We start from the raw sequence: 27,488 nt of genomic DNA on the forward strand, positions 1-27,488 counted from the left end.
CCCCCAACTCAAGGGGGCCTGAGGCATCCTAGCCCAGCTCTGTGACCAGACTACATCTGTGCTGTGCTGTATCCTGGAGAGGCAATAAACTTCCTCAATTCTACTGGCTGGTGCAGTCTGTTTGTGCCATTTCGGGGTGCAGGAGACGGGGGACCCCAACGCGCCGTCACACCCCCCCTCAGACCAGTGGGTTTCAACCACTTGTGCGTGGACCGGTGCTGGGCCGCGAACTGTTGGCTGCCGGGCTGCGGCACAATGCCAGGCCATGCCCATGCCTTGATGATTGGCTTGGTGAGACTGTCCTTGCTTAGCCAATGACTGTGCTTTTAAGGTGGAAAGTGACTACGTTGGGGGAAGAGGAATAATAATAATACAAAATATCCGTTATGACATGCAGTGTGTGCATACAGCTGCAATGTAAAATAACATGTGGACTCTTAAAATTCACTGCTATAATGAAGCAAAATGCAGGACTATGCAGCACTTTAAAGACTAACAAGATGGTTTATTAGATGATGAGCTTTCGTGGGCCAGACCCACTTCCTCAGATCAAATAGTCTGGCCCAAGAAAGCTCATCATCTAATAAACCATCTTGTTAGTCTTTAAAGTGCTACATAGTCCTGTATTTTGCTTCAGCTACACCAGACTAACACGGCTACATTTCTATTACTGCTATAATGAATCTGCAAAGAAAATGTTTCTCTATCGGCCTGCCAAAAGTTTTTGAATGAGTTTGCCAGTCCACAGGATAAAAAAGTTTGGGAACCACCGCTCCAGACCATCTCAGCTACCAGAGAACTGGAGAGGAGTTCGCTCTCCCTGCCTCGGGGGCCCGTGGCAATGACTTTCAGTGCTCCGTGTGCATCTGCTAATGGCTTCTAAGCTAGTTTTTTTGTGTTTTACGTTTCACATGTTGCTCTTGGGTTTCCTGTCTCACCCTAAGGGTGCTTTGCGCTCTGCATAGCTGTGGCTAGGGTTAAATCGCTCTTCCGTTTGACCTGCAGCAAAAAGTTTGTCATCTGTTAACCAGCCTGTTTGGGCTATTTGTATGTTGTGTGTTCCCCAACTCACAATGTCCAAGCCATGCTGTGACGGCGCGTTGGGGGTCCCCCGTCTCCTGCACCCCGAAATGGCACAAACAGACTGCACCAGCCGGTGAAATAGAGGAAGTTTATTGCCTCTCCAGGATACAGCACAGCACAGATGGAATCTGGTCACAGAGCTGGGCTAGGATGCCTCAGGCCCCCTTGAGATGGGGGAGACTGGGCCCCTAAACTCCAGCCCCTTTCCCTAGGCTGTCTCCTCCATGCTCCCAGACAGCAACTAACCAACTCTCTTCCCACCCTGCCCCCCAGCCAGGGCAGCATCCACCTTCCTTTGTTCCTCTCCATGGGGGGTGTCTGGCCATACCAGTTGAGAGGTCCCTTTGCATAGTGACTCATCCTGTTTTGCTGGGTCGTGGTACCCACGGCAGCCAGTGGGGGTTACCCCAGAGCCAGCAGCATAGAAACCAGCCAGGTACCCCCACTACGTCACACATGCACACGGTGTTCTTATAAAGCCTACAGCTGTGAGGCTTTGCGCCTTTCATATGCAACCTTGTCGCCATTTTCTCTCTGTATATATTTGTTAGTCTGTAAGGCACCACAAGTCTGTTGTTTGGAAAGTGAGACTCACATGGCCACCCCTCTGAGTCTTGTTTTCGGTCTGGTCTTGATTTACTTTGGACGCCATGTCCTGTCGTTCTGCACGGGATGGGGATCGGCCACAGAGCTGGCTCATGCACAGCCAGGTGTGTTCATCCTTTGATGCTCTGCCAGGTGTGGTCAGATTAGCTGCAAATAAGGTATTTTGCACACCGTGCCATCAAGTAGGGGACCAGTATCCTCTAGCTTAGCATCCCGTTACGGGCGCTGTGGCTGCTTGCTGGCTCAGCTGGCCGGAACGTGTGTGCCCTGGCAGGAAAACGGCACCATCAGAGCAGCCGGCTAGCTGAGGGCTCTTGGCTGGGGTGTCCTTGCGGGTGTCTCTGAAGGAGTCTGACATCCAGCCTGCTGCGCTCTCAGCTGGCAGTGGTGTCCCCTCCGGCAGCCCTGACCTGTCCCATCAGCTCAGGCCCATGGAGTGAATTTCTGCACCGAGGAAACCGTGGGCAAGGGGACTCCCCGTGGAGGGGGTGGGTGTTGCCTAGGCAATACATGGGAACACGGCGCTGCTGCAGCTTTCCCACTAACGAGAGACCCCCCCCCACCCACCCCAGTGCGCTGGAGGGTTGGATTTCCCAGCACCCCCCTGCTCTGGAGCCGGGCCCCCCCCTTCCCTGCTGGCAGCACAGCCTGAACGGGGAAGAGACGGCTCTCGCCTCGCAGCCTGTCCCCCCATCCACCGCACTGGCATTGGCACCCCGGGGCGAGGGGCAGCGACCAACACCGCTGCGCCGATCCCAGGGCCGTTCGCTTTGTCTGCACCCGGCCCATCGCCCTCGCCGAACGCCCCACTGCCACTCACGGGCCCCCAGAGCGCGGGGGGGGGTAGCCCGGGGGGGGGCGCCAGCCAGCCAGTGTCTGACCTCAGCCTCTGTCCCAACAGGGCATCAACCTCTTCCCCGACAGCCCCCTGGGCCTGTATCCGTGGCGACAGCGAGCCGGGCCCAGCAGGGTGAAGAGGGCCTGGGTGATCCCGCCCATCAGCGTGTCCGAGAACCACAAGCGCATCCCCCACCTCCTGGTGCAGGTACCCGCTGCTGGGCCCCAGGGCTTGTGTGCAAGGGGCCAGGGCGCCAGAGCTGGGCTGCGCCCCACACAACCCCCGCTCGGCCTGGCAAGCGCAGCTCTCGGGCAGCAGCCATGGCGCGGGCAGGGGCAGAAAAACACAGACGGGGCTTCTTCTCACCTCACGGCTGCACCCCATATCCGGGCCTGAGGAGCAGGGGTGTCGGTTGGCCCTCACTCCCAGCCTCTGACCCTGCCACACCCAGCCCCCAGCATCCACCCCCACCCACCATCACACACACACACTCCATGGTGGCACGCCCTCTCCCAGCCTGGCCCGCCTTCTGGTGACGTGCAGGGGTGGCCAGGGCAGCAAGGTAGCTCGGGGGCTGATCCAAGCAGCCACCCCCCTTAGGCCTCTTGCTCCTAGGATGGTGGGGCCTGGCTGGGGACGGGGGCAAGCAAGAGGTGCCAGCCCTGTGAGATTATTGCCGGCGTGGGCAAAATACGGCCTGCAGGCTGAATCCGGATCACCAAGCCACCAGAGCCAGGAGCCCCGAGCCCCGGGCAGGCTCCTCACTTGCCTTGCCCCACCCACACGCCACTCAGAAACATGGCTGCGGGGCAATTTCACATTTAAAACTGAGTCCGGAGGGGAGGGGGGAAAGCATTAGGAGATTCTCTCACCCCCAGCACAATCCCATTGGCCGGCTTCTGGCCAGAAACTGGCCAATGGGAGCCGCCAGTTTCAATAACAGGCAGCCACGAAGCACAAGGGGCTCGTAGTTAGTCACAGAGCACCTGTCTGCAGCCTGTGCGGAGGCGGGGCAGGCAGGGAGGCTGATTCAGGAATGGGCACCTGGTTGGTAAGTCTCCTGGCCAGACCCTGCCTCTGGCACCCCAGCCCCTCCCTTCCCCGACCCTCTGCCCTCCACTCCACATACCCAAATCCTCTACTGCCCTCCTGCACCCATATCTCCTCCCAAGTCCGGCATCCCAATCCCCTGCCCCAGATCACAGTCCCCTCCTGCCCAAGCTCACAACCCAAACCCCTGCACCCCCTCCTGTACCACAGTTCCCTGCCCTAGGTCACAATCCAACCCCCTGCATCCCAGTCCAGTGCTCCAGGTCACAACCGCCTCCTTCACCCAAGTTCTCTTCCTTACCCCAAGCGCCCTTCCGAACCCAACCTCCATCCCAGACCCTGCAGCTCCTCCATTAATATCACGGAAGAGTTTGGCCTTCAAGCACTTTTCAAATTCTTGGCACGCCCACCCCCCCAATCAAAAATTATTGCCCATCTGTGGATTATTGGCATTCTTCCCTCTGGCAGATCAAGTCAGATAAGCAACTGCCCGGGGGCGTCATCTACAGCATCAAGGGGCCGGGTGTGGACGAAGAACCTCTGGGCATCTTCTCCATCGACAAGTTCAGCGGGAAGGTCTTCCTCAACACCATGCTGGACCGGGAGAAGAACGACCGCTTCCGGGTAAGGGCCCCTCCCTGCTTACCCACCGCCCTAGCCTCCCCCTCGCCCCCAAGCATGCAGCTCAGCCTCCTCTGCTTTCGTTTCTGTGTGATGCACACACACCCCCAGACAGCGGGGAGGCCATGTTCTAGCTTGGGGAGCACCACAGCGCCTCCTGCTGGGAGCCTGGCGTGGAGCCGGCCCGTCCCGTAATGCCCCACAGCGCCTCCTGCTGGGAGCCTGGCGTGGAGCCGGCCCGTCCTGTAATGCCCCACAGCGTCTCCTGCTGGGAGCCTGGCGTGGAGCTGGCCCGTCCCGTAATGCCCCACAGCGCCTCCTGCTGGGAGCTTGGCGTGGAGCCAGCCCGTCCTGTAATGCCCCACAGCGCCTCCTGCTGGGAGCCTGGCGTGGAGCCGGCCCGTCCTGTAATGCCCCACAGCGCCTCCTGCTGGGAGCCTGGCGTGGAGCCGGCCCGTCCTGTAATGCCCCACAGCGCCTCCTCCTGGGAGCCTGCCGTAGAGCCGGCCTGTCCTGTAATGCCCCACAGCGCCTCCTGCTGGGAGCCTGGCGTGGAGCCGGCCCGTCCTGTAATGCCCCACAGCGCCTCCTGCTGGGAGCCTGGCGTGGAGCCGGCCTGTCCTGTAATGCCCCACAGCGCCTCCTGCTGGGAGCCTGGCGTGGAGCCGGCCCGTCCTGTAATGCCCAACAGCGCCTCCTGCTGGGAGCCTGGCGTAGAGCCGGCCCGTCCTGTAATGCCCCACAGCGCCTCCTGCTGGGAGCCTGGCGTGGAGCCGGCCCGTCCTGTAATGCCCCACAGCGCCTCCTGCTGGGAGCCTGGCGTGGAGCCGTCCCGTCCCGTAATGCCCCACAGCGCCTCCTGCTGGGAGCCTGCCATAGAGCCGGCCCGTCCTGTAATGCCCCACAGCGCCTCCTGCTGGGAGCCTGGCGTAGAGCCGGCCCGTCCTGTAATGCCCCACAGCGCCTCCTGCTGGGAGCCTGGCGTGGAGCCGGCCCGTCCTGTAATGCCCCACAGCGCCTCCTGCTGGGAACCTGGCGTGGAGCCGGCCCGTCCCGTAATGCCCCACAGCGCCTCCTGCTGGGAGAAGTTGTTTTCTGTACAGCCACCGCTCAGCACAGTTCCCTATAGCACTGCCTGCTGGCAGCAGCTGGGACTGGCCCAACCCCCAGGACCAGTTAGTCGGACGTGACGTGCACTGCGGGGTGCTCCTGGCAAGGAGCCGGGACTTGTGGCTGACTCCCATTCTCTCCCTGTGCCCAGCTGAGGGCCTTTGCCCTGGACCTGGGGGGCGCGACCCTGGAAGACCCCACCGACCTGGAGATTGTGGTGGTGGACCAGAATGACAACCGGCCCCTGTTTCAGCAGGAGGTTTTCACAGGGCATGTGGTGGAGGGAGCTGTCCCAGGTGGGTGCCTTCGGTGTGAGTCTGCAAGGGGTTGGCATTCCCCAGCATAGATCTAACATGGAAATCTAGGCACATTGCTAAAGCACCAGCCAATAGGGACACTGGAAAACAGAATCCCAACTATCCATATCAAATGATAGGGTGTAAAGTAGCTGCTACCACTCAAGAGAGAGAGATCTTGGCGTCACTGTGGAGCATTCACGTGCAGCAGCAGTCAGAAAAGCAAACAGATTGTAGAGACTCATTCAGAAGGGCATAGACTAGAGCATAAGACAGAAACCATCGGAAATGCAGTCCCGCTCGCCCCCTCTCGAAAAAGGTGTGTGAGAGTGGGAAACGGTTCAGAAAAGGGCAAACAAAGTGATTAAGGGTGTGAAACAGCTTCCTGAGGAGGACGGATTAATACACTTGGAAAAGAAACAACTACGGAAGATCTCTAAAATCATGACTGCGGTGGAAAAAGTAACTCAGGAAGTGTTATTTACTGCTTCTCATAGCACAGGCACTGGGGGGGTCACCACTTGAAATGAATAGGCAGCAGGTTTAAAACAAAGGGAAGGTTTTTCTTCACTCTGTACACAGGCAACTTGTGGAACTCCTTGCCAGAGGATGTGGTGAAGACCAGCACTTGAACAAGGTTCAAAACAGTGCTAGATCAATTCATGGAGGATAGATCCCTCAATGGCTATTAGCCAGGATGTGTTGGAATGGTGCCCCTGGCCTCTGTTTGTCTGGATATGGGTGACGGGAGGAATCGTGTGAGGATTCCCTGTTGTGCTCCCTCCCTCTGGGGCACCTGGGATCGCCACCGTCAGCAGACAGGACCCTGGGCCAGATGGATCTTTGATCTGACCCGGTCTTATGCTGGGATAACATGAGACAGGCTAAGGCTCAAAACGAGTTACACTTAGCACGGGACAAAGAGGCAGCAAAAGAAGTTTCTTTAAAAACATTAGGAGCAAGGAAAAGCTGAAGTTAGGCGGGGGGGGGGGCCCTTAGCGGGGAAGGGGCCCCAACAGCTGATGACCTCCAAATGGCCAAGGTGTTTACTACCTGGTGTGCTATAGTCTTCCCTAGAACCGCTAATGACAACCAGCTACGCAACATAATTAATGGCTCGTGAGCCAAACGAGCGCACGCACAGGTGAAAGGCTAATTCATTAAATGAGCTAAGAACGGCCAGACTGGGTCCACCCAGCGGTCCAGCTGGCCCACGCGCCTGTCTGCCCACAATGGCCAATGCCAGGCGCCCCAGAGTGAACAGAACAGGGACCCATCACGTGACTCCTCCCGAGACCCAGACGCTTTGGGACACCCAGGGCATGGGCCCGTGTCCATGGCCAGCTTGCCTAATACCATGGCTGGCCCTGCCCTCCGAACGTAGCACATTCTTTTTGGAACCCCGTTATACGTTTGGCTTTCACAACGGCCCGGCAAGGCGTGTCGCACCACGGCTCTGGGTGGTGCCTGGCCAAGTACTTCCCTTGGGTTGTTTTAAACCTGTCAGTGTCCTTGGGAAATTACTGGCATGCGTGTTATGTGGCGGGGTAAACACTTCTCTGGTCACTGTCTCCGCCCCAGGCATGACCACGTAGCTCTCGCTTCTCGCCCTCCCCCCCCCCCTTAGCAGGGCTGCCGGGGGGGGGGGGGGGGGGCAATTTGTCTCTTCTCCAGATGAACAGGCCGAGTCTTTAATCGCTCCTCCAAAGGAAGCTGTTTCATACCCCAAATCATTTTTAAGGACTCCTGGCTGAACCCGTCCCAGTGCCGCCGCACCTTGTGCAGTAGTCAGGGGGTGGGCATGCCCACCATTTATCTAGCGGCATTACCGTGTTTTCTGTCTCGGTTTCGACCCCGTTCCTGATGGTTGCTAACGTTCTGTCGACCTGCCCGACAGCTGCTGCGCACTGAGCAGATGTTTGCAGGGAACTAGCCAGAAACACACACACCCTGTCTCATTCTCCAGCACACCCCTCCTTTGGTATGTGTAGAGGGGCTTTTCTTTTCCAGTGTGCCATACTGTGCCCTTCTCCACCCTGAAGTCCCTCTGCCATGTTTGCCACCCAGGCTAAGTGTGGGCGTCGGTGAACTGACTAGGGCTGCAATCCCTCGCCCAAAGCACAGGGCTCAGTGGCTCACTGTCTGACCATGCGGCTGTGTCTCATGGGGTCCCATGTGGGTCTGCCCGGTGCCGGGTGCTATTACATAGGTTCACTGACAGCTGATGGAGGGGAACATGCGTGTACCATTTGCAGGTTGCACCGGAAGGGGCGGTGTTCCAAGCACTTTGGCAGGCTGAATTCAAATTAACAAGCTGAAATTCAATTTTGATTCACTTCAGTTCAGTCAAGCTAAATGCAAAGTATCACGCGTAGGAAGGCAAAAAACACACCCAAACCTAAACGCAGCACCCCGCCCTGGGGGACAGCTGGCCGGGCTCGTGCGGCTGTGCAGGGTCTGGGGGGTCGGGCTCTGAGGCCACACGGGGACATGGAAAAGGTTGTCGTAGGAAAGAGGCAGGCAGGCATGGTTGCCCTCAGCTGGAGAACCGTGTCCAGGTCTGAGCGTCGCCCTTTTGGAACGATGTGGATCAACTCAAGGGAGGCCAGAGAAGAGAAACTCAAATGCTCCGTGGTTTAGAAACCCGGATCCCTGCAGAATGGTTGAAAGTGGGCATGTTTAGTCAGGAGGGGGACACCCTGAGAACAGTCTCCTACGAGGTTTCGGCTATTCCAAAGCAGACGGTGATCTCCACAGCCACTGCAGGGCAGGCAAGCGGGATGGGTTAATCAGCAGGCAGGGCCGATTGTAGGAAACACCTTCTAGCCCTCGGGTGTAAGCGCTGGAACAAGCGTTCAGGGAGGCTGTGGGATCCCCATCTTGGAGGTTTTTAAGGCAAGAGGGCGACACGCCCTGCCAGGGAGGGTCTGGGCTCACTTGGAGCTGAGTTCTCGGGGGCCGACCCAGCTGACAGCCCATGGGGGATTTCTGCTCACAGGCACCTATGTGCTGACGGCGGAAGCCACCGATGCTGACGACCCCGACACGGACAACGCGGCCCTGCACTACTCCATCCTGGAGCAGGGCCCTGCCGGGTTCTTCAGCATCAACGAGACCACAGGAGAGATCCGCACCATGCGAGCGGGGCTGGACCGCGAGGTGAGGGGCCGTGGGGGGCAGCCGGCGCTGGGGGCTGGGTATCCCTGCGGCCTGGCTTGGGTGTGAATCTCTGCAGGCCCACGCCAGGCTGGGGGCTGCCTGATACCATGGCACCAGCTTGGTGGCTGGAACAGAGGGATGGCTTGGCGCCCCGTGCCAGGGTGCTCTGGTGCCTGTGGGCAGCCCTGGGCAAGACTCCCAGGTGGGAAGCTGCAGGGCATGGGACAGATGGGCAGACCAGGGCATGCCTCGCAGAGAGGGCAGATGGGGGCTAACAGGCCAATGGGGGTGGGCTGGGCAGGCCGTAGCCTGGTAGCGCAGGGCACTGCCTCCCCCGGGGTGATGGGCACTGGGGGGAGGGGCAGGCTCTGGGCCTGACGGACAGACTGGGTGACCCCCGCTGGCTCCCCCTCCACAGGTGGTGAGCACGTACAACCTGACTCTCCAAGTGGCCGACATGTCGGGCGACGGCCTCACCACCACAGCCACGGCCGTGATCCACATTGACGACATCAACGACAACCCGCCCCAGTTCACCAAGCAGGAGGTAGCGAGCTGGGCTGGGGGGTGGGGGCAGGACACCTGGGTTCCTGTCTGGCCCCTGGCCGAGGGGAGGTTCCATGCCATAGGGGCAAGGACCAGGGCAGGGGACAAGTTTGTGAACGTGAGCCATGCCATCGCGCCAGGGCAAGGGACGGGAACGGGGGCCGTGCCATCGCGCCAGGCCGGGGGACGGGAACGGGGGCCGTGCCGTCGTGCCAGGCCGGGGGACGGGAACGTGGGCTGTGCCATCGCACCAGGCCGGGGGACAGGAACGGGGGCTGTGCCATCGCGCCAGGCCGGGGGACGGGAACGGGGGCCGTGCCGTCGCACCGGGACGGGAACGGGGGCCGTGCCGTCGCGCCAGGCCAGGGGACGGGAATGGGGGCCGTGCCGTCGCACCGGAATGGGAACGGGGGCCGTGCTGTCGCGCCGGGACGGGAACAGGGGCCGTGCCGTCGCGCCGGGATGGGAACGGGGGCCGTGCCGTCGCGCCAGGCCGGGGGACGGGAACAGGGGCCGTGCCGTCGCGCCAGGCCGGGGGATGGGAACGGGGGCTGTACCGTCATGCCAGGCTGGGGGACGGGAACAGGGGCTGTGCCGTCGCGCCAGGCCTGGGGACGGGAATGGGGAGCGTACCATCATGCCAGGCCGGGGGACGGGAACGTGGGCCGTGCCAGGCCGGGGGACGGGAACGTGGGCCGTGCCGTCGCGCCAGGCCGGGGGATGGGAACGGGGGCCGTGCCGTCGCGCCAGGCTGGCAGGTTTGGGCTGTGAGCGCCTGGCTGCTCTCTTGCAGTTCTCCGTGGAGGTGCTGGAGAACACGAGTGGCGTGGACATCGGCCGGCTGCTGGTGCACGACAAGGACCTGCCCGGCTCCCCCAACTGGCTGGCGCGATTCACCATCCTGGACGGCGACCCCGACGGGGCCTTCGCCATCCGCACCGACCCCCGCAGCAATGACGGCGTCCTCTCCGTGGTGAAGGTGAGGGGGCCGCGCCCACGACCCAGCGCAGGGGCCGTGCTCTGCCCCTCATTACCAGCAGCCCCGGGGAGCAGCCAGGCTGGGCCCAGCCCAGAACCCTTGGTATGGGGGTGGGAAGCCCCGCTGGAGAGTGACCCTTGTGCATGGGGGGAGCTCTCCCCCCACAACTAACTGTCAGCCCCTCCCCCGTCAGGCCCTGGACCACGAGGGGCGGGACCATTTCCAGCTCACCGTCTCCGTCCAGAACCAGAACCAGCTGCACCCGTCGGCCCCCCAGGCCACCCGGGCCCTGGCCCTGGTGCAGGTGCAAGTGCAGGATGTGAACGAGGCTCCCGTCTTCCGCGAGAACCCCCTGGTGGCCAGCGTGGCGGAGGGGGCGCCGCCCGGCACGGAGATCACCACGCTCAGCGCCAGCGACCCCGACACCCGCCAGCCCCAGGCCCTCAGGTGAGCCGGGCCGGCATCCTCCGCAGGACACAGGACACAGGCAGGACTGGCCCCGAGGGGGCGGGAGCCGCCCTGGCCAGGAAGGGGCAGCAGAGGCTGGTGCATGAGCCCGGCGGGGCAGGGGGCACAGCCCCATTGGGCAGGATGGCAGGGACCGGCAGAGCTCTGCGAGGCTGCCTTCAGCTCCCTGGCTCCATGCTGGCTGGGCGAGTGGTGTTACCCGCCCACACCGGGGCACCCGCTGCCCTAGCTCTTAGGGCTCAGGGCACAATGTGCTTCAGGACTGGGGGGCCTGGACCCAGGGCGCCCCTTCTCCTGGCTGTGTTAACAGGGTGCACCCCACCCCCAGCAAGGCAGTGACCTGACCCCGGCATCCAGGGCTCCTCCCCCTGCCACACAATGTGGCTGACGGGGCAGGGGTGGGGGCGGGGGCGGGGGTGGGGGCTAGCAGCTCTGTGCTTGGCTCGGCCCTGGACTTGGGGGCAAAGAACTGCCTCCCCGTACCACCCCTCCCCCCCCCATCAGGTGCTCAAACGTGAGCCCTGCTCAGCCGGCCGTTAATCACGCCCGTTACACCAGAGCCGTGCAATATAACGCACCAGCCTGCCCCGGCAGCTTGCACACGCACCGGTCACACCCCCCGCCTCTGCTGCGTGAAACCTTGCAAAAATGAGCCACGCGCCAGCCGCAGCCAGCTCACGACCGGCCCAGCCCAGCCAGCTAACGACCGGCCTAGCCCCAGCCGAGAAGCGGGGGCTGTGGGGGCTACCCGGGGCCAGGCACCCCGGCGGGGAAGGCAGGAGGGTCTCTCTGACCCGCTGTGCGGTTACCGGGCGATGGGGGGCCAGGCCGTGCTGTGGGTAGAGGGGCTGTGCGGGAGGCCGGGCCGCTGCCCTTCGGGGGGCTCAGGCGGGGCTGGCTTTCCCGTGCCGCGGTGCCTGTGCCAGGGATGCCCCCGGGGGCTGGAGGTGTCTGCCCGGGCCCCTGACTTGGTGCTTCTGCCACAGCTACTCCCTGGCCTACGACCCGGCCGACTGGCTGCTGCTGGACATCCGCTCCGGGAGGGTGCAGACCCGGTGGGAGCTGCCGCGCCGCTCGCCCTTCCTGCAGGGCGGCTGGTACACGGCTCTGGTCCTGGCCAGCGACAACGGTGAGCCGGGCGCTGCCCCCCTGGCTGGCTGAGCCCCCCCACTCCCGCCCCGCAAGCCTGGGCCCTGACCCGGCTCCCCTTGTCCCCAGCTGAGCCGCCGCGCACGGCCACCGGCACCGTGTCCATCGAGATCCTGGAGGTGAACGACCACGGGCCGGCCCTGCTGCCGCCGGCGGGGGCCCTGTGCCGCGAGCCCGGCGAGGGGCGGGGGCTGCTGCTGAGCGCCACGGACGAGGACCTGCCGCCCCACGCCGAGCCCTTCCACTTCCGCCTCAGCCCCGCGGCCCCCCAGCTCGCCCGCAACTGGAGCCTCAGCCCGCTCAACGGTGAGGGGCCGGGTAGCTGCTCCCCTCCCGCGGGGACTGGGCACGGCCCTGTGAGCCCCCGGCCACGGGCCTGCCACAGCGCCAGGGGCTGAGCGGGCAGGGGCAAGCTGGGGACCAGCGAGGGGAGAAGGGAGCCAGTCAACGGGGGCACGGCCCGACCGGGGACCGGGGGGAGGGGGAAAGGAGGGCCCGACCGGTGACCGGGGGAGGGGGAAAGGAGGGCCCGACCGGTGCCCGGGGGGGGGGAGGGGAAAGGAGGGCCCGACCCGTGACCGGTGACCGGGGGAGAGGGAAGGGAGGGCCCGACCGGTGACCGGGGGAGGGGGAAAGGAGGGCCCGACCGGGGGGAGGGGGGAGGGGGAAAGGAGGGCCCGACCCGTGACCGGGGGGAGGGGGAAAGGAGGGCCCGACCCGTGACCGGGGGGGGGAGGGGAAAGGAGGGCCCGACCCGTGACCGGTGACCGGGGGAGAGGGAAGGGAGGGCCCGACCGGTGACCGGGGGAGGGGGAAAGGAGGGCCCGACCCGTGACCGGGGAGGGGGGAGAGGGAAGGGAGGGCCCGACCGGTGACCGGGGGAGAGGGAAGGGAGGGCCCGACCGGTGACCGGGGGAGGGGGAAAGGAGGGCCCGACCCGTGACCGGGGGAGGGGGAGAGGGAAGGGAGGGCCCGACCGGTGACTGGGGGAGAGGGAAGGGAGGGCCCAACCGGTGACCGGGGGAGGGGGAAAGGAGGGCCCGACCCGTGACCGGGGAGGGGAGAGGAGGATACAGGGCCCGCTGGGGGGCAGAACTGGGGCTGGGGCTGGGGCAGGTCCAGCGGGCGCCGTGTCTCATCGTGTCCCCTGCCCCAGCGACCCACGCGGTGCTGGCGGTGCTGGTGCCGGTGCCCGCGGGGCTGCATTCCCTGCCGCTCCTGCTCAGCGACTCGGGGACGCCCCGGCAGGAGCGGGCGCAGCTGCTGAACGTCTCCGTGTGCCCCTGCGACGAGGCCGGCAGCTGCCAGGCCAGCGCCGCCGCGGCCGCCATGGCGGAGGCAGGGCTCAGCTTCGGGGCCCTGATGATCGTCCTCGGCAGCATCATCCTGCTCCTGTGTAAGTGAGACACCTGCCCCCCCCCCGAGTCGCCCGGGCCCGGCCCCACGGCCTCTCTCTGTCTCGGCAGCGCTGGCCCTGCTGGCGGCGATTCGGGAGCGCTGCCGCCGCCGCCGCCCTCGGCACCTGGGGCTGCTGGAGAGTTCGCAGGACGACGTGCGGGACAACGTCCTCAACTACGACGAGCAGGGCGGGGGCGAGGAGGACCAGGTGAGTGGGGGGCAGCCCCCCTTGGACGCCGGGGGGCACGGGGTGCACCTGCCAAACCAGACAGCCTCTGCGCTACCCCCGCCCTGCCAGTGCCCCTCATCCCCGCCCCCCATCCCAGTTCTGGGCCCCCCATTCCCGCCCCCCATCCCAGTTCTGGGCCCCCCATTCCCGCCCCCCAGCCCTGGGCTCCCCCTCCACCCTGCCAGTGCCCCTCATCCCCGCCCCCCATCCCAGCCCTGGGCTCCCCTCCACCCTGCCAGTGCCCCTCATCCCCGCCCCCCATCCCAGTTCTGGGCCCCCCATTCCCGCCCCCCAGCCCTGGGCTCCCCCTCCACCCTGCCAGTGCCCCTCATCCCCGCCCCCCATCCCAGCCCTGGGCCCCCCATTCCCGCCCCCCAGCCCTGGGCTCCCCCTCCACCCTGCCAGTGCCCCTCATCCCCGCCCCCCATCCCAGGGCTCCCCTCCACCCTGCCAGTGCCCCTCATCCCCGCCCCCCATCCCAGCCCTGGGCTCCCCCTCCACCCTGCCAGTGCCCCTCACTTCCACCCCGCAGCCCTTACCGGCCCAGCCTGGGCAGCACCCCTCTGCCCTGACCTACTGCCCACAGTCTCTCCCCCGGAGGGACACACCCCATATTATGCCAGCCTGTCCCACCCCTGCAGCCAGGGCTCCCACTAACCGCCCCCCCCCCCCCCCCCGGTGCCAACTCTCTTCTCTCCACAGGGCGCCTATGACATAAACCAGCTCCGCAACCCCGACTTCTTCCCCCCAGCCTGCCCCCGGGGCAAGCAGCCGACGCGGCGAGACGCTCCCTACAGCTACGCCACCCCCCCGGACCCACGGAAGCTGCCCACCGCCCCCTCCGACATCGAGGACTTCATCAATGAGGTGAGGGGGATGCGGGTTGGGGCCGCACCCAGCGCCACCCCCCACCCCCGGGGCCCCACCCAGCTCCCCTTCCGCTCCTGCCAAGCTGCAGCAGAACACAGCCCCAGCCTGTCCGCCCGCCCCAACGCCCCCCCGCCGGCCTGTCCGCCCCCCAACGCCCCCCCGCCGCCTGCCCCCTCCCACCTGCCCCAACGCCCCCCCGCCGGCCTGTCCCCCCCCCAACGCCCCCCCGCCAGCCTGTCCCCTCCCACCCGCCCCAACGCCCCCGCGCCGCCTGCCCCCTCCCGCCCGCCCCAACGCCCCCCCGCCGCCTGCCCCCTCCCGCCCGCCCCAACGCCCCCCCGCCGGCCTGTCCCCCCCCCACCTGCCCCAACGCCCCTGCGCCGCCTGCCCCCTCCCACCTACCCCAACGCCCCCGTGCCACCTGCCCCCTCCCACCTACCCCAACGCCCCCGCGCCAGCCTGTCCGCCCCCCAACGCCCCCGCGCCGCCTGTCCCCTCCCGCCCGCCCCAACGCCCCCGCGCCGGCCTGTCCGCCCGCCCCAACGCCCCCCCGCCAGCCTGTCCCCTCCCGCCCGCCCCAACCCCCCCGCCGGCCTGTCCGCCCACCCAACGCCCCCGCGCCAGCCTGTCCGGCCCCCCAACGCCCCCCCGCCAGCCTGTCCCCTCCCGCCTGCCCCAACGCCCCCGCGCCAGCCTGTCTGCCCGCCCCAACGCCCCCCCGCCAGCCTGTCCCCTCCCGCCCGCCCCAACGCCCCCGCGCCAGCCTGTCTGCCCACCCCAACGCCCCCCGCCAGCCTGTCCCCTCCCGCCCGCCCAACGCCCCCGCGCCAGCCTGTCCGCCCGCCCAACGCCCCCGCGCCAGCCTGTCCCCTCCCACCTACCCCAACGCCCCCGCGCCGCCTGCCCCCTCCCACCCGCCCCAACGCCCCCGCGCCGCCTGCCCCCTCCCACCCGCCCCAACGCCCCCGCGCCGCCTGCCCCCCAGCTCCGCCCAACGCCCCCTCGCCGCCTGCCCCCTCCCACCCCCGCCCCAACGCCCCCGCGCCGCCTGCCCCCCAGCTCCACCCAACGCCCCCACTCCACCTGCCCCCTCCCACCCCCGCCCCAACGCCCCCTCGCCGCCTGCCCCCCAGCTCCACCCAACGCCCCCACTCCACCTGCCCCCTCCCAGCCCCGCCCCAACGCCCCCGTGCCGCCTGTCCCTCCAGACATCATTCAATGCCCCCACTCCACCTGGTTTGCCCCCACGCCCCTGCTCCACCTGCCCAGCTCTGCCCCAACACTCCCACGCTGCCTGGCTCCCCCGACTCCGTCTGTCCCCCTCTCCCCCCCCGATCCCATCCAATGCTCCAGCTCTGCCCCAAGGGCCCCACTTTGCCTGGCTCTCCCGCAGGCCCCACCCATGCACCCGAGGGCCAGCCCACCAGTCAGTCCCAATGCCCCCGCGCCACTGGGCCCAGCTCCCCAAGGGAGCCATCTGCCCACTCCAGGGCCCTACAAGGCCTGCGTCCTGCCACACTGGAGCTGGGCAGCTGGCATTACTTCCCCAGCCTCCAAACCCTGCAGGACCCCTCCAGGACAAACTGAGCCCTGCCCAGTGGGGGGACACAGGGGCAGGAGGGAGGGAGAGGGGGCCCCAAGCCCTGCTCAGCCTGGGACTGGCTCAGAACAGGTGGGCTCAGGAGGACACCCCAGGGGTGGAGGGGAGGGCAGGGAGACGGGCGCCCAGCCCAGGAGCTACAGGCCTGACCCCCCTCCCCCACCAGGCCTCACAGCCCTTCTGTCCTCGTCCCAGGGGCTGGAGGCGGCCGACAGCGACCCCAGCGTCCCCCCCTACGACACAGCCCTCATCTACGACTACGAGGGCTCAGGCTCCGTGGCCGGCTCGCTCAGCTCCATCCTCTCCAGCCTGGCGGACGAGGACCAGGACTACGACTACCTGCGGGAGTGGGGGCCCCGCTTCCGGCGCCTGGCAGACCTGTACGGGCCCGAGGGCAGGGTGGGGCCCTGGGGGGGCAGAGCTTCCTCCTGAGCGCCAGGGACCCCTGCACGCAGTGGGCGGGGCCCTGCCGGGGACAGAACCTGGAGCAGCCTCGGCTGCAGGACGCGGCCCTAGCGCGCCGGGGACAGACCCGCGAGGGGCAGGCAGGGACTGGGCTGGCAGGCAGGGCAGGTGCCTTGTGCAGTGGCTCAGGGCAGCTTGCGGCAGGCAGGGGAGGGGCAGGCACGGCTGGGAGCCCAGCAGGGGAGAGCTGAGCTGGCCAAGCCCACAGGGCAGGTGCTGGACAGGGGAAGCGGGGAGCTCAGGGAAGGAAGCCAAGGAGGACGGCAGCTCCCAGGGCCCTGCTGGGGGGTTACGCCCTAGGGCAGCTCTGGCCAGTGGAAGGCCAGAAGGGAAAGAGCAGCCAGGCACAGGCCCCCCAGCCCCAGCCTGGTGCTCAGGGAGGGGTGGCCCCAGGCAGGCCCTGCCCCAGAGAGGGTCTTACACAGGAGCCAGGTGAGCCTCCCCCCTCTGCAGACCCCAATAAAGATCCTGGAGTACGGTGGTGGCTGGAGCTGTGTGCGGCATGGGCGGGGGGGGGGGGGGGAAGCTGCTCCAGGGCTACCCAGCCTTCCCCCCCCCTTCTCCCCCAGCGAGAAAGCAGAGCCAGGCCCAGGCTAGAAATAAGGCACATTTTATTGGCGAGGCGGCTCCAGGACCAGCATGCCCTTCCCAGCCGTGCTCCTCAGGGGGCACCCGCCCTGCCAGCCCTCGGGGCTGGTGTCCAGCAGGGGTCAGTGAACCCCCCCCAAGGCAGGGGCGCGGGGCGCGTGAACACTCCCACCGAGGCCCTGCCCGAGGCGGCTCCGTGAGCGGGGGGGCGTCTGACGGGCACCCAGCCGGGCGCAGGGCCGTCACTGGGCAGCGTCCACACAGCAGCCTTGCCCGGCTACATCTCCTCCGGGGCGGCCCCGCCCAGGCCGGGCTCGGGCAGCAGCCGCTGGCCCCGCCGAGGGACGCCCCGGTGGGAGCTCAGCATCTTCTTGGTGGCGGTGACCAGGCGGGCGTAGTCCTGGGCGGGGCCGCGAGGCGAGAGCAGGGGCAGCTGGTCCCGGCGGCGGGAGGCGCGGAAGAGCGGGGGCCGGCGCTGGCTCTCGCCGTCCTGCAGGGACTCGGGCAGCCCCTTGCCCCGGCTCTCGGGCAGCAGCATGATGCTGAGCACGGAGAGGATGGCGAAGGAGGCGAAGACCACGTGGTGCAGGAAGAAGCCCCGGTTGTTCTGCAGCTCCATGATCGGCCTGGCCGCCCTGCCCACCAGGCTGGCGGCCACGATGAGGCCCAGCCCGGCGCCCCTGCGGGGGACACACACCAGGCCCTCACCGAGGGGACGGCACCCCCACCCGACTGCGGCGCCAGGGGCGGCCACACCCCGGCTTGGCCGCAGGGCGCTGGCCTCGTCTGGGGCAGCAGCTCAGGCCTGGGCAGCCTGCGGAGCTTGTGTGGGCCCAGCTCGGGGCAGGGGACGCGACCACGCCCATGGGACTGCCATGGCACCCGGGCACTGGTCCAGCTGACCCGTGGGCACGTGCCAGCCCTCAGGCCGGGGCACTGCATCAGGGTGGGGGCAGTTGGCGCTGGCCCTGGGGGGGCACAATACCCACCCCTCAGATCCTTCGACAGCCTCCCCCACCCCGCGACGCGGGCGCCACCCCAGGGCCTGCGCCATGCGCTCGCCCGGCCCGGCCCCTACCTGACCACGGTGGGCAGAACCTCGCTGGCGAAGAAGATGCTGAGCATGGTGACGGCCTGCGAGGACGCGATGCCCAGGACAGAGAGGCTCAGGATGATCCAGTCCAGCAGGTCTAGAGCGGGCAGGGGCAGCAGGGTGAGCGGGTGCCTGGGGCGCTCCCCCAGATCTACAACACGGGGGCCGGGGCTAACGCCCTGCCTGCGGGGACACTGTTTGCCCTCACTGGAGTGTCAGGGCAGCCAGCAGGTGAAGCCCCCCCCCCCGGTCCACCCGTCGCCAGCCCAGGGATGGGCTGTGTCCCCAGCAGGGTCCTTGGCTCTCCCACCCTGGGGCTGGAAGCCGGAGGGGAGATGCAGCAGGAAGCCGGGTGGTTGGGTGTCCCAGGGTCGCCGACGTTCCCGCTGCCAGGGCCCGACCCCCTTACCCACCCGCAGGGAGCCCGGGAGCCAGCCCTGGGAAGTGGGGGGAGCAGCTGGGGACGAATGCTGATGCCTCGTGTGCTGGGCCACAGCTCCCAGGGTGCTCGCCCCTCCCCTCCCAGGGACCCGGGTGGGGGTTGGGGGGCCCCAGGCTCACACTGCGTCAGGGCCAGCAGCAGCAGCGCGGAGAGGCCGGTCAGGATGGTGCAGAGCAGCAGCACGGGGCGGCGCCCGAAGCGGTCGACGCTGAGCCACAGGGCGAGGCAGGCCCCTGCCTCCAGCGCCACCGGCAGGAAGTAGGAGACGTAGAAGCGGGGCGGGTAGGCGGCCAGGTGGCGGGTGAAGCAGGGCAGGACCCCGATGCCGATGAACCTGCAGGGAGGGCAGGAGACGCTGGCCACCGGAGGGCAGGGCAGCCGGGACACCCCCACCCCGGGCGAGCGCCGCCCATCGCCCCCCGCCCGGGGCAGGGGAGAGCCGGGGGCAGGTGGGCGCGAGGGGCCCTTACGCCGAGAAGCCGAGGATGAGGCTGTTCTTCCAGATGACCCGGGTGCTGAAGACCTCGCAGAGCGTGTGGTACTGGGGCAGCGGGGCTCCCTCCCACACAGGCTCCAGCTCTGGGGGGGAGACGCACGGTCAGAGCCGAGGGGCTGGCGCGTGCCGGGGAGGGGGCGCCAGGCGAGAACAGCCCAGGGCTCGGGCGACTCACCCTGGCGCCCCAGCCGGGCCCGGTTCTCACCTGCCAGCAGGTGCTCCTGGCTGTAGAATTCATCCTCCAGCAGGACGCCGTTGCCTTCAGCCAGGGCCCGCAGGCCCCCCCGGCCCCTCTCCAGCTGCCGCGTGGCCAGCAGCCAGCGGGGCGACTCCGGGAACAGCGCGGGCCAGCTGGGGGGAGAGCCGCCGCCGCATCACCATGGGGCCAACCGCCGCCCACACCCCCACCCCCCCAACCGCATCACCACGGGGCCGCCCGCCGCCCACGCCCCCACCCCCCCAACCGCATCACCACGGGGCCACCCGCCGCCCACGCCCCTCCAACCGCATCACCACGGGGCCGCCCGGCGCCCACGCCCCCACCCCCCCAACCGCATCACCATGGGGCCGCCCGCCGCCCACGCCCCCACCCCCCCAACCGCATCACCACGGGGCCACCCACGCCCCCACCCCTCCAACCGCATCACCACGGGGCCACCCGGCGCCCACGCCCCCACCCCTCCAACCGCATCACCACGGGGCCACCCGGCGCCCACGCCCCCACCCCCCCAACCGCATCACCACGGGGCCACCCACGCCCCCACCCCCCCAACCGCATCACCACGGGGCCACCCACGCCCCCACCCCTCCAACCGCATCACCACGGGGCCACCCGGCGCCCACGCCCCCACCCCCCCAACCGCATCACCACGGGGCCACCCGGCGCCCACGCCCCCACCCCTCCAACCGCATCACCATGGGGCCGCCCGGCGCCCCCACCCCTCCAACCGCATCACCACGGGGCCGCCCGGCGCCCCCACCCCTCCAACCGCATCACCACGGGGCCGCCCGGCGCCCCCACCCCTCCAACCGCATCACCATGGGGCCGCCCGGCGCCCACGCCCCCACCCCTCCAACCGCATCACCATGGGGCCGCCCGCCGCCCACGCCCCCACCCCTCCAACCGCATCACCATGGGGCCACCCGGCGCCCACGCCCCCACCCCTCCAACCGCATCACCATGGGGCCACCCGGCGCCCACGCCCCCACCCGCATCACCATGGGGCCACCCGGCGCCCACGCCCCCACCCCTCCAACCGCATCACCATGGGGCCGCCCGGCGCCCACGCCCCCACCCCCCCAACCGCATCACCATGGGGCCGCCCACGCCCCCACCCCTCCAACCGCATCACCATGGGGCCGCCCACGCCCCCACCCCTCCAACCGCATCACCATGGGGCCGCCCGGCGCCCACACCCCCACCCCTCCAACCGCATCACCATGGGGCCACCCGGCGCCCACACCCCCACCCCTCCAACCGCATCACCACGGGGCCGCCCGGCGCCCACGCCCCCACCCCTCCAACCGCATCACCACGGGGCCACCCGGCGCCCACGCCCCCACCCCTCCAACCGCATCACCATGGGGCCGCCCACGCCCCCACCCCTCCAACTGGGGCCAGCAGCACTGGGCCCCGGCCACTGCTCCTGCCCACCACGGCTGCTCCCTGCCAGCCCCACCTGCCCCAGGCCACATCTGGCCACCATGCTCCGAACCGAGCGTGGTAACTGCACCGAGCCAATATTTACCCCTGGCCTGCGGGCACGAGGCCCCTTCGGAGGGAGCCGCTGCGCCGCAATCGCGCTGGAGGGCCTGGCACGGGTCAGGCGGGCGCCCCGCCAGCTGGTTCCGCCATCGCGGGGACCAGGCGCTGCCAGCGCTCCCCGGGCTGAGCCCACAGGCCCCTGCCAGCCTGGCCGCTCTGGGGCAGGGGCTGCCCAGGGCACATGCCCCAGCAAAGGGGGGGCAGCACCTGGGGGGGCGCCCAGGGCACATGCCCCAGCAAAGGGGGCAGCACCTCGGGGGGGGTGCCCAGGGCACATGCCCCAGCAAAGGGGGCAGCACCTCGGGGGGGGTGCCCAGGGCACATGCCCCAGCAAAGGGGGCAGCACCTGGGGGGGGCCCAGGGCACATGCCCCAGCAAAGGGGGCAGCACCTGGGGGGGCCCAGGGGCCCAGCCAGGCCAGGCTGGCCCCGCCCTGCAGCATCCCAGACCTTACCCCCAGCAGGTGGCCAGCAGAGCCAGGATCAGCGTCAGGGCGCCCTGCAGCAGCTGCCACTGCCGGCACAGCACCGCCAAGCCCGGCAACAGCAGTTCCCCGGCAACCCAGAACAGCCCCGCCACCATGACGACCATCAGCCGGTGGGGAGGGTCGCACAGCTCCAGCCCTGGGGAGGGGGGCAGAGACCAGAGGTGAAAGGGAGGCGCCGGCTCCTGGGGCTTCCTGCAGGCTGCTGCCCTAAGCATCAGCAAAGGGGTCTGGCCGGGGACGTGCCCCCTCCCAGCTGGTCCGGCACTGCTCCAGTGCTCAGCCCCCTCCCCCAATTCATACCTGGTGCTGCTTAACATAAGAGCGGCCAGGCTGGGTCAGACCAAAGCCGCATCCGGCCCAGGGTCCTGTCTGCCCACAGTGGCCAATGCCAGGTGCCCCAGAGGGAGGGAACAGAACTAGGAATTATCACGTGATCCCTCCCGTCACCCATCCCCAGCTTCTGACAGAGGCCTGGGACACCTCCCTGACACCCTGGCTAATAGCCATTGATGGATCTAACCTCCATGAACTCATCTAGCTCTTTTTTGAACCCTGTTAAAGTCCTGGTCTTCACAATATCCTCCGGCAAGGAGTTCCACAGGTTGACTGAGTGCTGAGTGAATAAATACTTCCTTTTGTTTTTATCTGCTACCGATTCATTTCATTTGGGGATGCCTAGATCTTGTGTTATGGGAACAAGTAAATAACTTCTCCTTGTTCAATTTTTCCTCACCAGTCGTGATTTCATAGATCTCTCCCCTACCCCCCTTCATCTCCTCTAGTCAAAGCTGAGAAGTCCCCGTCTTTCATCTCTCTGCACAAGACCCCTTCCAAACCCCTCCTCATTTTTGTTGCCCTTTTCTGAACCGTTTCCAAAGCCGAGATCTCTTTTCGGAGATCTTTTCTTTCTCTCTCCGAGGCGGCTACTCATCTCAGGGAGCGAGGGGAGGCGCAGTTTGCTGCACTCCTCGCTCCGGCGGGGTGGAGAACTGCGCACGCGCTCTCACTCCCCGACAGGGACAGGAAGGGGAAGAGCAAGCAACCCTGGTATGAACCGGTGGGGGGAGGGGGGCTTCAGCCCTCCCCCACCCACTTCTCACACCCCCCCAAGCACCTCCCGTCTCCTGCACTTGTCCACATCCCCCCGCCTTGAGCCCCCCCCACTTCTTACAGGTACTGTCGTATCACAACCACCCCCCAACCTCCCGCCCTGAGCCCCCCGGGGCCACGATCCGACGGTCCCTGTAAGAAGTGCCAGGTACCTTCCCCCGGGAAGGGGCAGGACAGATTTCCCCTTTCAAGGGGAGTCCAGCTCCCTCTCTGCTCCCAGCCTGGCCTGGTACCCGCTTAGAGCAACGCCCAAGCAAGAGCGTCCTGGGGTGCTGCCCCTCCCTTGCTGCAGCCCTGGGAAACTGGGAGGCGGTACGGCCCCCACCCCAGCTCCCCCGCAGCTGTCACCCCTGCCAGCCACGCACGGCTCGGCTCACAAGCAGCCTGGCTCCAGGGGTGACCGTGCACTCTCTCCAGTGCCTGGCACCCCAGCAGACACCCCCAGCCAAGCAGGAGATGTTGGCCGGAGTCCCAGGGCCCGGGACAGCGGTGTGCGGCCTGCCAGGGCATCACGCCCCGTGAGCCAGCCCAGGAACACGGCCCCCCTATCTGCCACAAGGCCAGGGCATCTTCCCGTCCTGCTCAGACCGCCCCCCTCGCCCGAGAACAACGGGGGGAGGGCGCTGGGGTTACGGGCAAGGTGAGTGGCAGCGCCTAGACTCACGCGGAGCCCAGCTGAGCTCTGCACTCCCTGGCTGGGGCGAAGGGAAGCTGGGTTCGTCCAGCACCTAGCCCCAGGGGACCCGATGCCCGTGTGGGGCCCCGAGGGGCGAGGGCATGGCAAAGAACCGACAGAGGCGCCCTGGCTGGGGCCCTACACTCCGCGGGGTTCGCTCTCCCGGGCCGGGAAGGGGCATCAGGCCGGGCGGGACCAGGCGCTGCTCACTCGCCACGTAGAGGGAGAGGAAGGTGCCGGCCAGCATGGCGCCGAAGAGAAGCCGCAGCGACAGCAGCATGATGTAATTCAAGGCCAGCGCCACGCCCACACCCAGGGGCACCGCCAGCACCAGGGAGAACACGAAGGTGGCCCGCCGGCCAAACCTAGAGAGGAGAGCAAAGAGCAGTGAGCTGGGCAGGGCGCCGCGGCGGCAGCCCTCTGTGCCCAGCACCGGTCAGGCTGGACCAGGCCCACGGGCAACGCTGCAGCTGGCCGGCCGGGCGGGCGGGGGGGGGGGGGCGGCTGGTGCTTTACCTGTCGCAGGCCAAGCCGAGCACAATGCAGCCGCTGAGCCAGCCCAGCAGGTAGGTGGTCTCCTCCAGCGGCACCTTCCAGCCGTCCGCGCACACCAGGTCCCACTGCGGGAGGGAGAGCGAGCGGTGAGCGAGGGATGCGACCGGTATCCTCCCTGCTGGGGGACGCTGACCGGCTACCGCGAACAGGCAGGGGCTGGAGCAGCACATGGTGCGCGGGTGCGGCCCGTGTGTTCGTGGCTCAACCGTTTGGCCTCCCCCATGGTGGGCACCGTGTCCCCGCGTGGCCCGGAGCCCTGGGACACTCCCATGCCCGTTAAGCCCCACCCAAGGCAACAGCCAGGCCCTCACTGTAGGGATGTAAAATCCCATTTAATCAACTGATTAACCGGGATCCCAGGAGGGGACCACTCCAGCCCGGCTGGCGCAGTCCCCAGCCCGCTCCCGCGGCGCTTCCTGGCCCCTGCTCCCGGGCACAGATTAACCCCGGGGTGCCCAACCAGCTCTGAAGCAGTCGCTACGCTAGTGGCTGCTGCTATAGCCAACTAGCCAGTCTCAGCTGGCCACACACACCCACATGAGGCTAGTGTGCTGGCTCACACAGGGTTAACGGTCACCCGGTACCAGTCCCATCCCTTCTGCCCTCTGGATGTGACAGGCCCAGAGCCGGTTCCGCAGGGGTCGGGGTCACGGCAGCGGCCTGGCTGAATTTCTGGTGGCTTCACCGGGCCTGGGAATCGTCTCGCTTCCTGCCCCAGGGAACCCATGGCTGCAGGGTTCCCGCCCAGGGCAGGCCCTCAAGCCACACGAGGGCTCTAGCGCCACAGGCCAGGCCAGACTCCAGGGTAAGAGCATCCCCTCCGGCACCCAGAGCCGCTCCCCGCCTGGCGCCGACGTTCCCACCCAGCCACTGGCCAAGCTCAGCCGGTCCGACAGGCTCTGTGCACAAGTGCCAGGCAATCGCCACGCCCCCGGCCGCAAGGGAGAGCCTAGCTCAGCGCAGACAAGCAGGGACCCTCCCCCGCCGCCTGGGAACCAGCTGGGCCCTGAGCACAGGCAGCCCCGGGTCAGTACAACCGACAGGTCCTCTCCCCTCCCCCTGCTGCCTGGGACCGGCAGGCAACACCCTAGGAAACCTCCACCACAACCGCAGAGGAAGCAGCGAACAGGGAAAGGAAGTAACAGCCCCGGGCTTGCCACAGGCGGCCCCTTCCCTGCTGGAGAAGCTCAGCAGGGCTGGGAGGAAGTGGGGGTGGAGCAAAGGAGCTCACGCTCTTCCAGGGCTCGGCCCACCCACCTGCTGCAAGGGTTCACCTCCGGCCCCCGCACGCAGCCCCCCAAAGGCACACCCAGCCTGGGCACCAGCGGAGTCTGATTCAAACGGCCCACTCCCCGCACACCGCTTGACCAGCCTCGCAGCAGGTGCATGAATCACGGTCCCCAGGGAGTTGGTGCCAGAAGTGGGATTAGGACCAGCAGCCTACCAGCCCCCACAGCCCTGCCAAGGAGCAGGAGGGGCAGGCTTGTCAAGTCAGGGGCTCCAACAGCTGCCACCGGGAGCAAGCTGCCACGGCCTGGCTGGGCACGCAGGGCTCCTCTCCTGCCCGGCATCGGCCCTCCTCACCCAACAACATTTTGCAAGAAAACTCGGCTTGGCCGGGGATTATGCAAACACACAAGGAGAGGGCGGTTTCGCCACCCGCCTGCAGGCAGACGCATGCACAGCACCAGGGATGGCGGGATTGGAGTGGGGGGGGGGGCGGCCTGGGGGAAACGGCCAAGGCTGCTCCTCCCAGTGACCGGTCCACGAGGTGAAACCAGCTCTAGGATTCAGGCATTGCCAGCCTGTGGCCTTCGACCCAGCCCCAGGGCTGGAGCTCTGGGGGCCCGGGGCCAGGACGGCCCGTGACCTGCAGCTCTGCCAGGAGATGGGCAGGCAGGTGAACGCAGCCTGCAGGGCTCGGGGCATCCAGGTCCCTGGGACTCGGCACTTCCAGCCCGTCTGGCCCTGCCCAGCCACCACCGCGAGGCAGGACCCCGAGTGGCAACAGGCGCATCTCAGGCCGGTGAGTGTCTGCCCGCAGGGCGCCCCCGGGGCCTCCGCTGCACTGGGAGGGCCCAGCTCAGAGTCCCTGCCCCACGCGCCACTGGGCAGCACCAGCCCTGCCGGGGCACAGACACACGGAGTGCCAGGCAGCACAAAGCTCACGCCGCCCTCTGCTCCCCAGAGCCAGCGCGACCCCCAGAGCCAGCCCGCCCCCCTTCCCAAGCCAGCCTGCCCTCCTCCCAGCACCCCCCAGCCAGCCTGCCCCCCTTCCCAAGCCAGCCTGCCCTCCTCCCAGCACCCCCCAGCCAGCCCGCCCCCCTTCCCAAGCCAGCCTGCCCTCCTCCCAGCACCCCCCAGCCAGCCCGCCCCCCTTCCCAAGCCAGCCTGCCCTCCTCCCAGCACCCCCCAGCCAGCCCGCCCCCCTTCCCAAGCCAGCCTGCCCTCCTCCCAGCACCCCCCAGCCAGCCCGCCCCCCTTCCCAAGCCAGCCCGCCCTCCTCCCAGCACCCCCCAGCCAGCCCGCCCCCCTTCCCAAGCCAGCCTGCCCTCCTCCCAGGCACCCCCCAGCCAGCCCGCCCCCCTTCCCAAGCCAGCCTGCCCTCCTCCCAGGCACCCCCCAGCCAGCCCGCCCCCCTTCCCAAGCCAGCCTGCCCTCCTCCCAGCACCCCCCAGCCAGCCCGCCCCCCTTCCCAAGCCAGCCTGCCCTCCTCCCAGCACCCCCCAGCCAGCCCTCCTCCCAGGCACCCCCCAGCCAGCCCGCCCCCCTTCCCAAGCCAGCCTGCCCTCCTCCCAGCACCCCCCAGCCAGCCCTCCTCCCAGGCACCCCCCAGCCAGCCCGCCCCCCTTCCCAAGCCAGCCTGCCCTCCTCCCAGGCACCCCCCAGCCAGCCCGCCCCCCTTCCCAAGCCAGCCTGCCCTCCTCCCAGCACCCCCCAGCCAGCCCGCCCCCCTTCCCAAGCCAGCCTGCCCTCCTCCCAGCACCCCCCAGCCAGCCCTCCTCCCAGGCACCCCCCAGCCAGCCCGCCCCCCTTCCCAAGCCAACCTGCCCTCCTCCCAGGCACCCCCCAGCCAGCCCGCCCCCCTTCCCAAGCCAGCCTGCCCCCTCCCAGCACCCCCCAGCCAGCCCCCGCCGGGCACCCCGGCCCGGGCGCACCTGGGTGGCGGGGCTGGCGCGCAGGCCGGCGGCGGGCGGCTCGTAGTGCCAGCCGCGGGTGCAGGGCCCGGTGCGGTTGGGCAGCGCGGCGCCGGGCGCGTAGCGGTAGAGCAGGCAGCGGCTCCAGCCCTCGGCGCCCCGCGGCAGCGCCGCCGCCAGCAGCGCCCGGCCCGACAGGTTGCGCAGCGCGGGCGGCAGCAGCGCGGGGTCCGGGCGGCAGCGGGGGGGGGGGGCGCCAGCAGCGGCCCCGCGCAGCAGCCCAGCGCCAGCGCCGCGCCGGGGAGCCAGCTGAGCGCCGCCAGGAGCCGGGCGCGGCGCCCGAAGCCGCCCGCGGGCCGCAGCAGCCGCGCGTCGAACTCCATGGGCCGGGCGGGCCGCCCTGTGCCGCGCCGGGACACCGGCCGCTGGCCCCGCCCCCCCGGGCCTGCCCCGCCCCCCCCCGGGACAGCCCCGCCCCCCGGGACACCCCCGCCAGCCCCGGGACAGCCCCGCCCCCCGGGACAGCCCCCCCTCGGGCCGACACCCCCGCCAGCCCCGCCCCCGGGACAGCCCCCCCCACCCCACCGCTGAGCGGCCCCCCCACTCAGCCAAGCCAACCCCCCCCCCCGCCGGGCCACCCCCCGGGACACCCCCGCCAGGCCCGCCCCCCGG

At 68.2% G+C, this 27,488-nt stretch overlaps 2 protein-coding genes across 2 annotated transcripts in view; one reads left to right on the forward strand and one right to left on the reverse strand.

The window, feature by feature from the left end:
• CDH15 (cadherin 15) overlaps nucleotides 1–16,945 on the forward strand; it is a 33,931-nt gene extending 16,986 nt beyond the window's left edge. The window contains exons 2-14 of the mRNA XM_075939849.2: nucleotides 2,591–2,734; nucleotides 4,046–4,201; nucleotides 5,460–5,604; nucleotides 8,603–8,763; nucleotides 9,182–9,310; nucleotides 10,103–10,288; nucleotides 10,482–10,735; nucleotides 11,743–11,885; nucleotides 11,975–12,211; nucleotides 13,062–13,301; nucleotides 13,372–13,511; nucleotides 14,235–14,399; nucleotides 16,198–16,945. Of these exons, the coding sequence (XP_075795964.2) occupies nucleotides 2,591–2,734; nucleotides 4,046–4,201; nucleotides 5,460–5,604; nucleotides 8,603–8,763; nucleotides 9,182–9,310; nucleotides 10,103–10,288; nucleotides 10,482–10,735; nucleotides 11,743–11,885; nucleotides 11,975–12,211; nucleotides 13,062–13,301; nucleotides 13,372–13,511; nucleotides 14,235–14,399; nucleotides 16,198–16,434 (2,337 nt within the window). The 3' untranslated portion in view covers nucleotides 16,435–16,945. The remainder of the gene's footprint in view (nucleotides 1–2,590; nucleotides 2,735–4,045; nucleotides 4,202–5,459; nucleotides 5,605–8,602; nucleotides 8,764–9,181; nucleotides 9,311–10,102; nucleotides 10,289–10,481; nucleotides 10,736–11,742; nucleotides 11,886–11,974; nucleotides 12,212–13,061; nucleotides 13,302–13,371; nucleotides 13,512–14,234; nucleotides 14,400–16,197) is intronic.
• Nucleotides 16,946–17,061: 116 nt separating this feature from the next.
• On the reverse strand, nucleotides 17,062–27,061 carry SLC22A31 (solute carrier family 22 member 31). The gene is made up of 9 exons (XM_075939850.2): nucleotides 26,838–27,061; nucleotides 23,641–23,744; nucleotides 23,335–23,489; nucleotides 21,306–21,474; nucleotides 19,292–19,437; nucleotides 19,061–19,169; nucleotides 18,710–18,924; nucleotides 18,134–18,245; nucleotides 17,062–17,735 (listed from the first exon to the last, which is right to left on the reverse strand). The coding sequence occupies exons 3-9, from the start codon at nucleotides 23,402–23,404 to the stop codon at nucleotides 17,333–17,335; spliced, it is 1,224 nt and encodes a 407-aa protein (XP_075795965.2). The 5' UTR covers nucleotides 23,405–23,489; nucleotides 23,641–23,744; nucleotides 26,838–27,061; the 3' UTR covers nucleotides 17,062–17,332.
• Nucleotides 27,062–27,488: the final 427 nt, after the last annotated feature.

This window comes from Pelodiscus sinensis, chromosome 12, assembly GCF_052426305.1.
Source record: "Pelodiscus sinensis isolate ZL-2025 chromosome 12, ASM5242630v1, whole genome shotgun sequence".
NCBI classification, from domain to species: Eukaryota; Metazoa; Chordata; order Testudines; family Trionychidae; genus Pelodiscus; species Pelodiscus sinensis.

Bases quoted from the DNA above. Each gene is read 5' to 3' on its own strand.
- SLC22A31 (XM_075939850.2), bottom strand. From the start codon at position 23,404: ATGCTGCTGTCGCTGCGGCTTCTCTTCGGCGCCATGCTGGCCGGCACC. The intron at 19,170-19,291 runs GTGAGAACCGGG...TCTCCCCCCCAG, and splicing joins CCAGGAGCACCTGCTGGCAG to AGCTGGAGCCTGTGTGGGAG. The intron at 18,246-18,709 runs GTGAGCCTGGGG...TGCCCGCTCTAG, and splicing joins GCTGCTGGCCCTGACGCAGT to ACCTGCTGGACTGGATCATC.